The sequence below is a fragment of the Aedes albopictus genome, chromosome 3 (assembly GCF_035046485.1).
Source record: "Aedes albopictus strain Foshan chromosome 3, AalbF5, whole genome shotgun sequence".
Taxonomy (NCBI): Eukaryota; Metazoa; Arthropoda; class Insecta; order Diptera; family Culicidae; genus Aedes; species Aedes albopictus.
In genome coordinates this window covers 215808514-215821570 of record NC_085138.1, presented here as the reverse complement: position 1 = coordinate 215821570, position 13057 = coordinate 215808514, and the positions used below count along the sequence as shown (strand labels likewise).

At 42.9% G+C, this 13057-nt stretch overlaps 1 protein-coding gene across 3 annotated transcripts in view; it reads left to right on the top strand.

The window, feature by feature from the left end:
• The window catches only part of LOC109419429 (LIM/homeobox protein Lhx5), a 314686-nt gene that overhangs the window by 292729 nt on the left and 8900 nt on the right, over window positions 1-13057 (top strand). Inside the window, exons 5-6 of one of the 3 annotated variants that reach the window (XM_029877137.2) lie at window positions 2646-2907; window positions 2987-3215. In XM_029877137.2, coding sequence (XP_029732997.1) covers window positions 2646-2907; window positions 2987-3215 — 491 coding nt within the window. Of the gene's footprint in view, window positions 1-2645; window positions 2908-2969; window positions 6697-13057 lie in introns of those variants that run through there. The other 2 variants (XM_029877136.2, XM_029877138.2) reach the window with 2 other exon arrangements.

Sequence of the window (13057 nt, the reverse complement as noted above, 5' to 3'; positions counted from 1 at the left end):
CTTGCAAGAATTGTACAAGTATGAATGGACGACTTTTGTGGAATATGAAAAGCTTTGATTTCGTTGTGTTATGATTTTTTAAAGTGTAGAAAAGCCTGAAATTACCAAATCGACTTGAAGCACATCGAATTCTTCATCAATCAAGCTGAAAATTTGACCAGAAGTTCATTTTGATATGAGAATTATGATACTTACTTGACCGGTGGAATTCAGGACATTTTCTAAAATGTGAACATGTCTAGCGTACATGTCATTGGGGTTTGTATTTTAACCTGTTGATGAATAAATAAATAAATAAAATAAATAAATAAACTCGAGCTCGATCGCCCGGTTCAGTTTCTTCGCTCTCTGCCCACACAAACACGCAGCTTTTCTTTTCTTTACAGATTTTTACCTATTTTCTCATCTTATTTTTCCACATACTATGCTATGAAATCTACACTTCCGAATATCACTTAATAGTTATTTATGCAACGAGTTGCAAAATGATGATTTTTACAGCACGAGTCGTACATTAATCCAACGAGGCCTGCCGAGATGGATAAATACGACGAGTGCTGTAAAAATCGAATTTTGCAAAGAGTTGCATACAACATTTTTTTGAAATGACATAAAAATTTCACTAAATGGACTACCCGCTTGGCGCACACCCACAGTTGATCAGCAGGAATAAATTCATTTTATTTTGTATGGTGAAAAGCATCTAAACTTGAGTTACTTGAAATAGAAAGCTTTTATTGAAAAAAATATTTGGTAGGCTTAATAGAAGTCACCATTGTGCACAACCACTACCAAATATTTTTTTCGAATAATGTATTCCACTTCGATAAATTTGCCTTTAGATGCAATTCGCCATACAATATTTTTGTGATTTACTTTTAGCGATTTTTCGCGCATAGAAGCTAGCGCCACATTAGTCAATGCGGAGAGTAGGAAAACAGGAATGTAGTTAATTCATTGGAACGATACGTGCTCCATCATGCTGGACGCGAATTTTAGATCAAGCAAGCTGTGCCATAACCGTCACAGTTTTCCCAGTTCTTTTGTGAAAACTCAGGTTGTCAATCAAACAGTTAGATTATGATTCATAATGCAACCGAAATGAGTTGCATTATGAACCATAATGCAATTAATTACCTGCATCGGCTGTTTTCCTACTCTCCGCATCGATCAATGTGGCGCTAGCTTCTATGCGCGAAAAACCGCTAAAAGTAAATCGCAAAAATATTGTATGGCGAATACCATCTAAAGGCACATTTCTCGAAGGGGAAAACATTATTCGGAAAAATATTTGGTAGTGAATAAAAAGAAAATCGCGTTAAGTACTGTTCCTTTGAATTCCACTAAGAATTTGCATCCTTTGACAGATACGTATTTCGACCTCAACTGTAAGGTCGTCTTCAGTGTCTTGTACTTGACTCGACACTGAAGACGACCTTACAGTTGAGGTCGAAATACGTATCTGTCAAAGGATGCAAATTCTTAGTGGAATTCAAAGGAACAGTACTTAACGCGATTTTCTTTTTATTTACAGATATTCCCCTAACAAGCCCAGGTTAATCATCATCATTTGGTAGTGGTTGTGCACAATGGCAACCACTATTAAGCCTACCAAATATTTTTGTAAGAAGAGCTTTCTATTTCAAGTAATTCAAGTTTAGATGCTTTTCGCCATACAACATTAAATGGATTTACTCCTGCTGATCAACTGTGACTGCGCGTCAAGCGGGTAGTCCATTGTTTAGTTTGGTGCGAAAAAGTAGGCCGTAGTGATACTGGAACGGCATGCATAAAATTAATTTTATAGAACTGAATTGCAAAAAAAAATATTTTCACCATTAAACAAAATTGCTATATGTATACCGATAAAAATCTTACAGATATTCGTAATAAAAATCTTCCAGATAACAAAATTTACAATTAATGAACTTCGGGGAATTGACGGATAACGCGAGAAAAACACGCGGGCAAAATTTTTGCGGCCGTACTCGGGCGCAGCATACTACGATCCTCGCATTGGCAGCCATGTTGGATATGTGGCTCAAAATTTCAAAGTGATAATTCTCTGCCACCAAAGCGAATATTCGTCTGAGAAAGTATATGCTATATGCTCACTCGCAGTGAATACGATGATACTTTTTCTGCTGCGTTACTGCAGAATTTACAGTTTTTTATCACTTCAAAAACGCGAGGCAAACAATCATTGAAAAACAAATTTTAAATGTTTAAATGCTTAGTGATGCATCATGACACCTTAACGACACTTTACCCTAGTATAGGCATTCGTGTCGGCTAAAATGCATGGGCATGGGCACAATACTTGTGATAACTGATAACATGCGAAGCTGCATGCTGATTCGCACCGATTCCACGAAAACTAGTTAACACATTCATTCTCATGGCGTTCTGAGGCGAGTGACGTTACGTCTCTCACACCTTAATATTACGGTTAATTGGTCGTTTGAATTTCAATTTGAAATTTTTTATTACGTATTATTACGTAATATTGGCCAAAATTTGAATCACTTGATAGAACTAACTGGTTTTTTTTATCGCCATACTTTAATAACTCAGAAAAACCGGGGTTTTCCATTCATCAATTGAGGACAATAATTAATAATTTATCGTTTTTTCTCCAATTACAGGTGTGGTTTCAAAACAAACGATCGAAGGAGCGCAGATTAAAACAGCTGACCAGTATGGGTCGTGGCCCATTTTTCGGAGGTGCCCGAAAAATGCGCGGATTTCCAATGAACTTGTCCCCTGGTGGGCTAGATGAGCCAGGGTTTCCTTACTTTGCATCAGATGGGAAATTTGATTTTGGTTATGGTGGCCCTCCGTTCCATCCTCATGATGCGCCGTTTTTTCCTGGTCACCCTGGGGGACCAATGCCTTTCAACGCACCCGGTAAGTTGAACACATAGACCTGGAGAACAGCATATTTTGAACAATCGACGATTAACGCTTAGCTTTTGCTTCTGTACAGGAGGACCTATGGACCACGCCGGACCGATCCCTATGGTGAACGAGTTTAGTGGTTTAACACCAGAGACGAACTTTCTTAATCAACCAAATGGTCCACCTGGAAATGCTACTACTGGCGGAAGCGCACCTGAAAACCTAATGGGCAATCCCCGACCGGGCAGCCCAGAATTTATGACAGCCTCTGGAAATTTCTCTGAGCCTCAGACTATGCAAAACGAAGGACTGGTTTGGTAAAATTTACTTAATTTTCTTAGAATAATTTAGTGATGATTTAAATAAGTAATTTATTTTTTTTGTTGATTATTTATAACTATTGCTAAACCCAACAAATATACACATTCAGCTGCCATTGAAGACTTACATCCTTCCTGTTAGGAACTTTTTTCAACTGAAGCTGATGCATCACTTCCATTACTTCTGAGAATGTTTCTCAGTTTATGCACAATGGTGGCACGGAAAATACACGCAGAAAAAAGCATGGTAAAATCAAACATATTTCAGGTAAACTCAAATAAATTGCCAATTTGTTCTGGCAACAAAAATAAAACTGTTTGGAGCAAATCGAACGTCACATTTGAAGCAAATTCAATCCATTTTTGAAACAAACATGTATCTTCTGACTGGTTATGTTAGAAACAAATGTAAAAATTTTCGTTTTTTTTGTGGCAGGTCGGCCCTACGGAAGTATTTGTTTTCCAATTAAATTTACAAAACTATTTCCTTCTCTAGGAAAATCCACTTCCCGCGTGGCAATTTCAATGCCAACATCATGTAGATAACATACGCTTCCGAAATCAATGGGATTTCGTGGAAACTTTTGGTGAAACTTGCCTTTTTTGCAAGAGGAAATCTTGTTTGGTGATGCAGTTGGAACTTGAGAGTTTTGTTTATGTTCTCGACGGCGGAACGGGGGGCTCTTCAATGGGTATTGTAGAAATCAATATGTAATTGAGTTTGTTTTAAAAATTCATATTTTAGTTTTAAATATTTTATCAGTTTACCGAATAAACAAAAATATTTTTGTTTCAAACGAACGAAATTTGTCTCCGTGTAACATGACATATACATGGGGATTCCGGTGACCAGACTTTGTCACGAGATAACAACCATCATGTTGTATTCCGAAAATATCCAGTGAATTTAGCTCACCCTGCTACAACAAACCATCAGGTAGATCATTCCGTTCCGGTATGACTCCCATAGGTAATACTTGCGCTGATGGTGGGTAACAATCATCAGCAGCATCATCATCATCATCAATAGTGACATGAAAAAAAGAAAATAACTTGTTCAGACAACAAATCGTTGGCAGCATTGAAAAATGTCTTGTTAAAACGAGCACCACTAAAATTTTCAAAAGAATTAGAAAAAAATCACTTATGCAATCCATTAATTAATTAATAGTGAATCGGTATCTTGATCTAGAAGATGCTTTGACAAGCATTAAAATCTCCATTCAAATTTTAATGTTGCTGGAGTTTTCACCATTTCTCAAACTATGGAATTTGTATCGGAGGTTTAAAGTCATTTGAAGTTCTGAAATTAAATTTTGTTTTGATTCAAAAATGTTATGTTTGGAAACGTTATTGAGTTTTGATTTTTTTTTAATTTTTATTACTGTGTATTTTAACTTATGCTAATTCTACACTTACTGAGTTTTGAAATTGACGCAACTGTTTCCATAATCTTGAATGTTTCGCCATTTCTATTTTCAGTATTTTGACACATGTGTCAATTACAAATTACATACTTACTTTTAGTCAAGCGTAGTAGTTCATAAAGCCGACGGGAAAGATTATTTTTATTCTGTGCGATTGCCCTGAATTCTGCCAGGTTATTTTAACTAATAGTGAACCCCTTAGAAGCTGCAAATAGCCTTAATGACGAAAACAGTATGATATCCTAATTGAATTGTCTTTTTATCAAACATTGTGCAGCATGCTTTACGTCTTTCCTACATTTTGTACAAAAACATATTGCAAAATCAACAATATTTGTCATAAAATAATCATTTCAAATCTAGCTTAAATTATCCTACAGTGGTCCCCCGGGGTCCATGAGCCATCTTCTCCGGTGGAAGTTTACCGGGAGAAACAGATTTGAGTAGAAAATAAATGAAAAATTTAAGGGTTCCACTATTGGTTAAGGGTCTATTATTGGCTAAAATACTCTATCTCTGCTGACTTCAAGATTAACGCTTATTTCTAGATTTCCTTTCTGCCCCGCGTAGAGTGTGGCCGATCCACCCAATGATAGTAGGATACGAATGCCAATGAGGTACATATACAGGTGGCGCAGATAAACATTGTGAACCACTAGTTGTCTCTTTTGTTGTACCGATGATCTTATGTAACTCAATTAGTGACGTCACTAATTGAGTTGCATAAGATCAGCGGTAGAATAAAAGAGACAACTACAGTGCGAGAAATAAGTATAAAGACAGAGCCGTTTTCCATACAAAATAATCATGTTTAGGGATCAAAATATCTTTTTCTAGCGATTCGATTGTTATGGAATTTTGTCTGCCACCTTAAAATTACTAGAATTTTGGCTAGAAATATAAATCATCATCCATGAAAACGTTTATATCGACTTTTCAGATTCAAATAAATATAAAGACACATTTTTATATGGAAATCAGTGTCTTTATATTTAATTGAATCTGAAAAGTCGATATAAACGTTTTCATGGATGATGATTTATGTTTCTTGTCAAAATTCTAGTTATTTTAAGGTGGCAGACAAAATTCCATAACAATCGAATCGCTAGAAAAAGAGATTTTGATCCCTAAACATGATTATTTTGTATGGAAAACGGCCCTGTCTTTATACTTATTTCCCGCACTGTAGTGGTTCGCAATGTTTATCTGCGCCACCTGTATCTGTACCTCATTGTACGAGTGCCACCCAGTGGTGTATCCAGAAATTGTCTCTGGGAGGGGTTTTCAACGGTTAATAGGCCTAATCAGAAGACGTTTAAAATCAGCTGATTTTGGGGGCCTTTGACAGTTCGCCTATGAAAATGACAGTTTAGCGTTTGCGCCTTTGTTCGGCAGTTGTAAACAGTGGCATACACGGATCTGTCAACTAAAAAGGCCTATGATACCTATTTGGATTCGACACTTACATTTGTGGGGAGTCGAAATGACTACCTCGCAACGAACACACCATGAACTCAACGGTCGAACTGCTGCCAACATCATCGAACAAAAACAAAACCGAGCAGCGGTCGAGCTAGTGCTATTTCCTTTTTCATTCGAACTTTGTACTCTTAACGAAATACAACGAGTTTACTTTTGTTACGCCGAGTATCTTTTATTCGTGATCCGATTCCTTTTCGCTCCGGTTTATTCGCTTCCGTCGTTGTGGTTCCTGCGCGGTCGTTGCCCACAGGTTATGGGCCCAGCATGGAAAAAGTGAAAAGTGCGGAGGTCGGGGAAATTTTCGGATTGATCGACGTGCCGGCGCGAGTTGATTCCCGGGCGGCTTACACGTGCGATTGAGAAGATGGCGGACACTGCAAAGATTGCGTTCCCGAAGCTCGGCCAGAGCAATTGGGCCTCATGGAAGCAGCGCATGGAGTGGCTGCTCGAAAAGGAAGACATCTGGGAAGTGATATGTGAAGAAAAACCCGAACCAGTGTCGGAAGAGTGGAAACTCCGGGACCGAAAAGCGCGTGCAAATATTGGTCTCTTTTTAGAAGAGAGCCAATTCAAGCTTGTGAAAAACAAAGACAGTGATAAGGGTATGTGCCCAAGTAACCACGCTGTTGGAGCTGTACGTATTGCAAATATAATGTACATAAATTGACATGCATTACTCTATATAAACTATTAAAGTTAAATTAAAGTGGGAAGTGGCAGCACCAGTATAATCGTAAGTCAGCAATAGTGGCGCCACTTGCCACTTTAATTCAACTTCATTTGTTAATGTAGGGCAATACATGCCAATATATGCGCTTTATATATGCAATAAGTACAGCTTCAACAGCATGGTTACTTGGGTGGCTCGCTCTCAAAGAGCACCACGAAAAAGCTTCAATGTCAACAGTAGTGCATTATCTAAACCTGCTGTGTAGTGCGCAAATGCAGGACAGTGACGACATGGAAGTGCATCTGTACACCATGGAAGAGCTTTTCGACAAGCTTAGTGCCGCGGGTCAGAATCTGGAAGAATCCTTGCAAATCGCTATGATTTTCCGAAGCGTGCCAGCTTCGTACCGCAGCCTGGTGCAGAGCCTCCAGAGCCGAGCGGATGCGGATTGGACTGTTACGTTGGTGGAGACGCGCTTGCTTGATGAATATCATCAGCGCCGCGAGTGGGACGAGTCGCTGTCCCAGGACGTAAAAGCGATGAAATTGAATGCCAGTGAGAGTGAAGAGCCGGTATGTTTTTTCTGCCGCAAGCCGGGCACTTTAAAAAGCATTGCAAAAAGTGGTTGTCTCGAAAGAATGCAAGGGTACCGGGGAAGAAGCCGAAGAAGCCTAGAGAAGACAGCCATAAGGCAAAACTACCGGGGAAAAAACTACCAAACAGTTGGGTGATCGATAGTGGAGCGACACGTCACATGACAAGCGACCGCTCATTTTTCGCGGAACTGAATCCGAGTGTTGATTCGAAAGTGACCCTGGCGGACGGGAATAACACAAAAGTGCGCGGAATTGGCAGAGGTGTTCTTTTCGGAGAAGATGGACGTGGGAAACGCGTTGAGATCACGTTAAATGATGTACTATTTGTGCCGGAGCTGGATGGTGGCCTGGTCTCCGTGAGCCAGCTTGCTGCCAAAGGTTTTGCGACAGTGTTCGGTGCATCTAAATGTGACATCAAGAATCCAGTGGGTGATACGGTTGTTTTTGGCGATAAGATCGGCGGCCTTTATCGACTGCGGTTGCAGGAGCAATCGTTGCGTGCCAGCTGTGCGCATCTCGAGCGGTGTCAGCATACGTGGCACCAGCGCATGGGCCACCGAGATCCAGAGGTAAGCCGACAACTTGAGAAAAGCGATCTGGTAAGTGGATTCAATCTATATGACTGTGGTTACCGGGGCCCGTAGCGTAGTGGCTATATGTTCACTTCATAAGTGGATGGTCATGGGTTCGATCCCAGCCCCAGCACTTGCAATTTTTCGTCAGTTGCTCTTCCCCCCGAGAGCAGCTGGCACCTGACCCTCTTCAGAGCATATGCTCCAACGGACCCGGAAACCTGGATATCGGCTAACGACTACTCATAATGGACCCCCAATCGGACTGGTAAAGGAAAAAGAGCTACACATTAACATCCCCGTGCTCATCATTCTACCATGATAGGGTAGAAAGTGAAAGCAGCGCAACGGAATCCAGTTGGATCTAGTAGAATTATAATAGAATACATTTAGGCGCTGTACAAACTGTAAGTACAGCTTCCAATTGGAATCGCTCACGCAGTGCCCTAGTGGACAAAAGAGCTGTAAATTAGGTTAAGTGATTGAAGAATAAAAAAATGACAGTGGTTTGCGTATCACCTGCGAATGCTGCCTAAAAGGGAAGTTAGCGCGGCAACCATTCCTACGGGTGACGGAAAGAAAGGCAGATCGTCCAATGGATTTGGTCCACACAGACCTCTGTGGACCTATGGAAACGAAAACGCCATCGGGGAACCGTTACATAATGACGTTGATCGACGACTAAAGTCGATTTACCGTCGTTTATCTCCTGAAAAGTAAGGACGAGGCAGCGGGTAAAATAAAGGAATACATACGTTGGGTCGAGAATGTTTTCGGGAGAAAGCCTTTGACGACGCTCTGATGGAGGAGGCGAATACGTTAACCGGGAACTGAACGAACTCTATAGGGCAGAGGGAATCAGACCACAGTATACTTTGCCTTATTCACCCCAACAGAACGGGATAGCCAAACGTAAAAACCGTTCCTTGCAGGAGATGGCTATTTGCATGTTGCCAGACGCCGGCATGAGTAAGTTGTACTGGGAGGAGGCAGTCTTGACGGCTGCGTATCTCCAAAACCGGCTGCCTTCGCGAGTGATTGACAGGACCCCATACGAGCTGTGGACCGGGCGGAAACCCGAACTCGGTCATTTGAAGGTTTTTGGATGCGACGCCTATGTGCAGATTACTGGAACCAAACGTTCGAAGCTGGATCAGAAATCAGTAAAGTTAACCTTTGTCGACTATTGCGATGACCGTAAAGGCTACCGTCAGCCGAGATGCCAAATTTATTGAACTTGGCGACGGGTCAGAGCAGCTAGTAACTCTGAAGCAGGGCAGCTTAGATGACGACGAAACCGGCGTGATTGACATCCCTTTCGTTTCCACCAACCGTGAGGATCCCGAGCTGGTGCACGTTGATGCAAGCGAGGAAGTGATGTCCGACGATTCCGACGGATGGGATGATGCAAACGAAAGTGTACTGGAGAACGCTTCTGGTAACGAAGGCCCTGCATCCGATCAGGAGGAGTTGGAGCTTCGTCGGCAAGATAGGCAGACAAGAGGAATTCGTCCAAAAAAGCTCGACGATTTCGTCGTCGGCATGGTAAAGTCAGCAGAAGGAGAACCAACAGATTATCGTGGCGCACTGAAGGTTCCGACGTGGAAGCAGGCTATGGACACCGAGATGGACTCACATAAACAGAATGCTACTTAGGAACTTGTCGGGCTGCAGGAAGGGAAGAAAGCCATCGGGTCGCGATGGGTGTTTAAGCTAAAAAATGAAATGAGCATGGAGAAGTCGTACAGCATAAGGCGCGCCTGGTAGCGCAAGGGTTTAACCAACGATACGGTGTTGATTATTTGGACGTGTTCGCACCGGTTACCCGACACGAAACCCTTCGGGCGTTGCTGGCAGTGGCGAGCAAGCGTGGATTCCGACGTCGACATTTGGACGTCCGGACTGCTTACCTGCATGGAACCGTGACGGAGGAAATTTACATGCGCCAACCTCCAGGGTACGCGGTATGCAGAAAGGAAGAGCAGGTTTGCAGATTACAAAGAAGTATTTACGGTCTAAAGCAGTCTGCACGTTGCTGGAAGCTAGGATTCAGACAGTGTCAGTCGGATAGTTGCCTCTACGTACGCGGCAGCGATGATGACTTGGTACTGTTGCTCGTTTACGTGGATGATATATTAATCTCGTGCCTGCAGGAAGAAGTCGCCAAGAAGATATTCAACGCTTTGCGGAAGGATCTAGACATCTGTGACCTAGGAACAACCAAACATTTTCTGGGCTACGAGATAATCTGTGAAGGAGGAGTATACAGCCTGCGGTTGACCAGTTTCATCGAGTCGGTGATCGAGAACTTTGGGCTTAGTGATTGCAAATCGTCTCAAACGCCAATGGAGCCTGGATACCTGAAGTTGGATGGTGACGGCAAGGCTTCTGAAAATACAAACAGGTACAGGAGCCTAGTTGGTGCGCTCCTTTATATCGCCGTCCACGCGAGGCCTGATGTTGCGGTCAGTGTGTCGCTACTAGTTCGCAGGGTCAGCAAGCCAAGCGAAATGGATTGGAAGGCCGCAAAACGAGTTGTCAGGTACCTCAAGGGTACCAAGGAGGTCAAGCTACAGTTCGGGCAAGGAAACGAGTGGTCACTGGTTGCCTATTCAGATACGGATTGGGCAGAGGACCAGGATAGCAGAAAATCGACTACAGGCTTCGTGATTTTCTTCGGCGGAGGCCCTGTCGCTTGGGTTAGCCGCCGGCAGACCAGCGTGAGTTTGTCGTCGATGGAGGTGGAATACCTCGCGCTGTCTGAGACGTGTCAAGAGCTAATCTGGTGTCGACGTTTGATGACTGATCTGGGCGAGCCTCAACAGGGAGCAACGATAGTTCACGAGGACAACCAAAGTTGTTTGAGCTTCGTGAATTTGGAGAAAACGAACAAACGGTCTAAACATATAGACACTAAGCAGCACTTTATCAAGGACCTGTGCGATCGTGGGGAGATAAAACTCGCTTACTGCCCTTCAGAGAAGATGACAGCGGACGTACTTACGAAGCCCCTGGGTGCTGCGAAGTTCAGAGGTTTCTTAGAGTGCCTGGGTTTATCGAGCAAGTAACGGCTCGGTACGCATTTAGGAGGAGTGTGGGGAGTCGAAATGACTTCCTCGCAACGAACACACCATGAACTCAACAATCGAACTGCTGCCAACATCATCGAACAAAAACAAAACCGAGCAGCGGTCGAGCTAGTGCTATTTACTTTTTCATTCGAACTTTGTACTCTTAACGAAATACAACGAGTTTACTTTTGTTACGCCGAGTATCTTTTATTCGTGATCCGATTCCTTTTCGCTCCGGTTTATTCGCTTCCGTCGTTGTGGTTCCTGCGCGGTCGTTGCCCACAACATTTTGAATACAGTAATGAGCAATTGTATTCGTAGGTTCGTAGTCTGAAAATAGCACGCAGAGGTGAGTAACTGTTACACATAATGCGAATGCTTCGCTTGCTCTGAAGATGTGTGATAGCAAATCATTTTGATTAAATTGATTTTTTCATAGTTGTAAAAAACAGAAACTTCAGTTAATTAAAAGTTTAATTCCATTATATTAAAATTATAAACAAATTCTGTCATTGCAAAAGTCATTGCACTTGTTGCGGTTCCGCATCGGGTATTGTGTATGGATGGATGACTGGATTACCATTACCATCCATTACCTAGGTATTGCAGTTTGCGATGCAGTTTTTCACCTAAATTAAATAAAAACTAAATTTATTTTTTATTTGGTTACTTACTTTTGGGGATCATCCTTTTAATCATCACAAAAAAAAACTTTTTTTTTATTTTTTTATTGCAAATTTTGACAAACGCTCTCATTTTAAAGCGTTTGTAAACACAAGTCGGGAGCACAAAAATTTGTAACTGGTCGTCAGCTCACGGCGTGAGCATGACTTACACATTTTTTCACACATTCTTCTCGTTTTGCTGCGATGCTCCATAGTGAGTAACTGATATACATACGATGTGTGTAGCAGTTTGAGCGTGAGCAAAGCTCTTTATACTGAAAATTTGTTCCACAACTTATGGCTCTGGAGGGGGGGGGGGGGGGGGGTTAACCCTAACCACCTCTCCTCCCCGTGTCTACGCCAGTGGTCCTCATCCCTGCACATTTCAGCTCGCGGCACGAAGCCGTTGCGGAATGCGTTGAGCTTCTGGTAGAGCTTTCGTGTTACTTGGGAACGGCACGGCAGTTCCATTTCTTCACACTCCGTTTCTTCCAGGCGGCGCTTTTTCTCCCGAAAGAGGCGGGTCTGCTGTTTCCGCTTCTGTTTGTAACTTTTCACGTTCTGTCGAGTCCCGCGTTGTGTTCTTCCCCTTCAAAACCTTTCTGCACTCTTCGTTGAACCGTTCGTTCCGTCGATTCCGTTCCACGTACCCGATGGTGCTCTCGGCTGCGTCGTTAATGGCTGCTTTCATTGTACTCCAGCAGTCCTCTAGAGGAGCCTCTTCGAGCTCGCCATCGTGTGGCAATGCGGCCTCGAGATTCTGCGCGTATTATGAGGCGACATCCGGTTGTTTAAGTCGCTCAAGATTGTACCGTGGCGGTGGCCGGTACCGTCGCTTACCTGAGCGTTTATATCTCCTATGATGATCTTCACGTCGTGGCTTGGGCAGCGGTCGTACCCGCGTTTGAGCTGCGCGTAAAATGCGTCCTTGACATCATCAGTGCTTCCGGAGTGTGGGCTGTGCACGTTTATTATGCTGAAGTTGAAGAATCGGCCCTTGATCCTCAACCTACACATTCTTTCGTCGATCGGCCACGAACCGATCACGCGCCTCTGCACATCACCTATCACAATGAAAGCTGTTCCCAGCTCGCGTGTATTGCCGCAGCTCTGGTAGATGGTATGATTACCTCTAAACTAGACGTGTGCGCCGAAGCAGTATTCACCGGCGGCGGCGTTTATAGTAATTTGAGGCAGCGGTGGCGGCGACGCCGGCGCCACGCCGTTCGCCCTATTCGGCGGCGGCGGCGGCGGCGTAATCGGCGTGACCATATTTTTTTAGTAAAATGCAAAAAAAAAAAACGATAATGGGGCACGTTCTGTGTAGTACTAGATTTGTAGTAATGAGCTGATTTT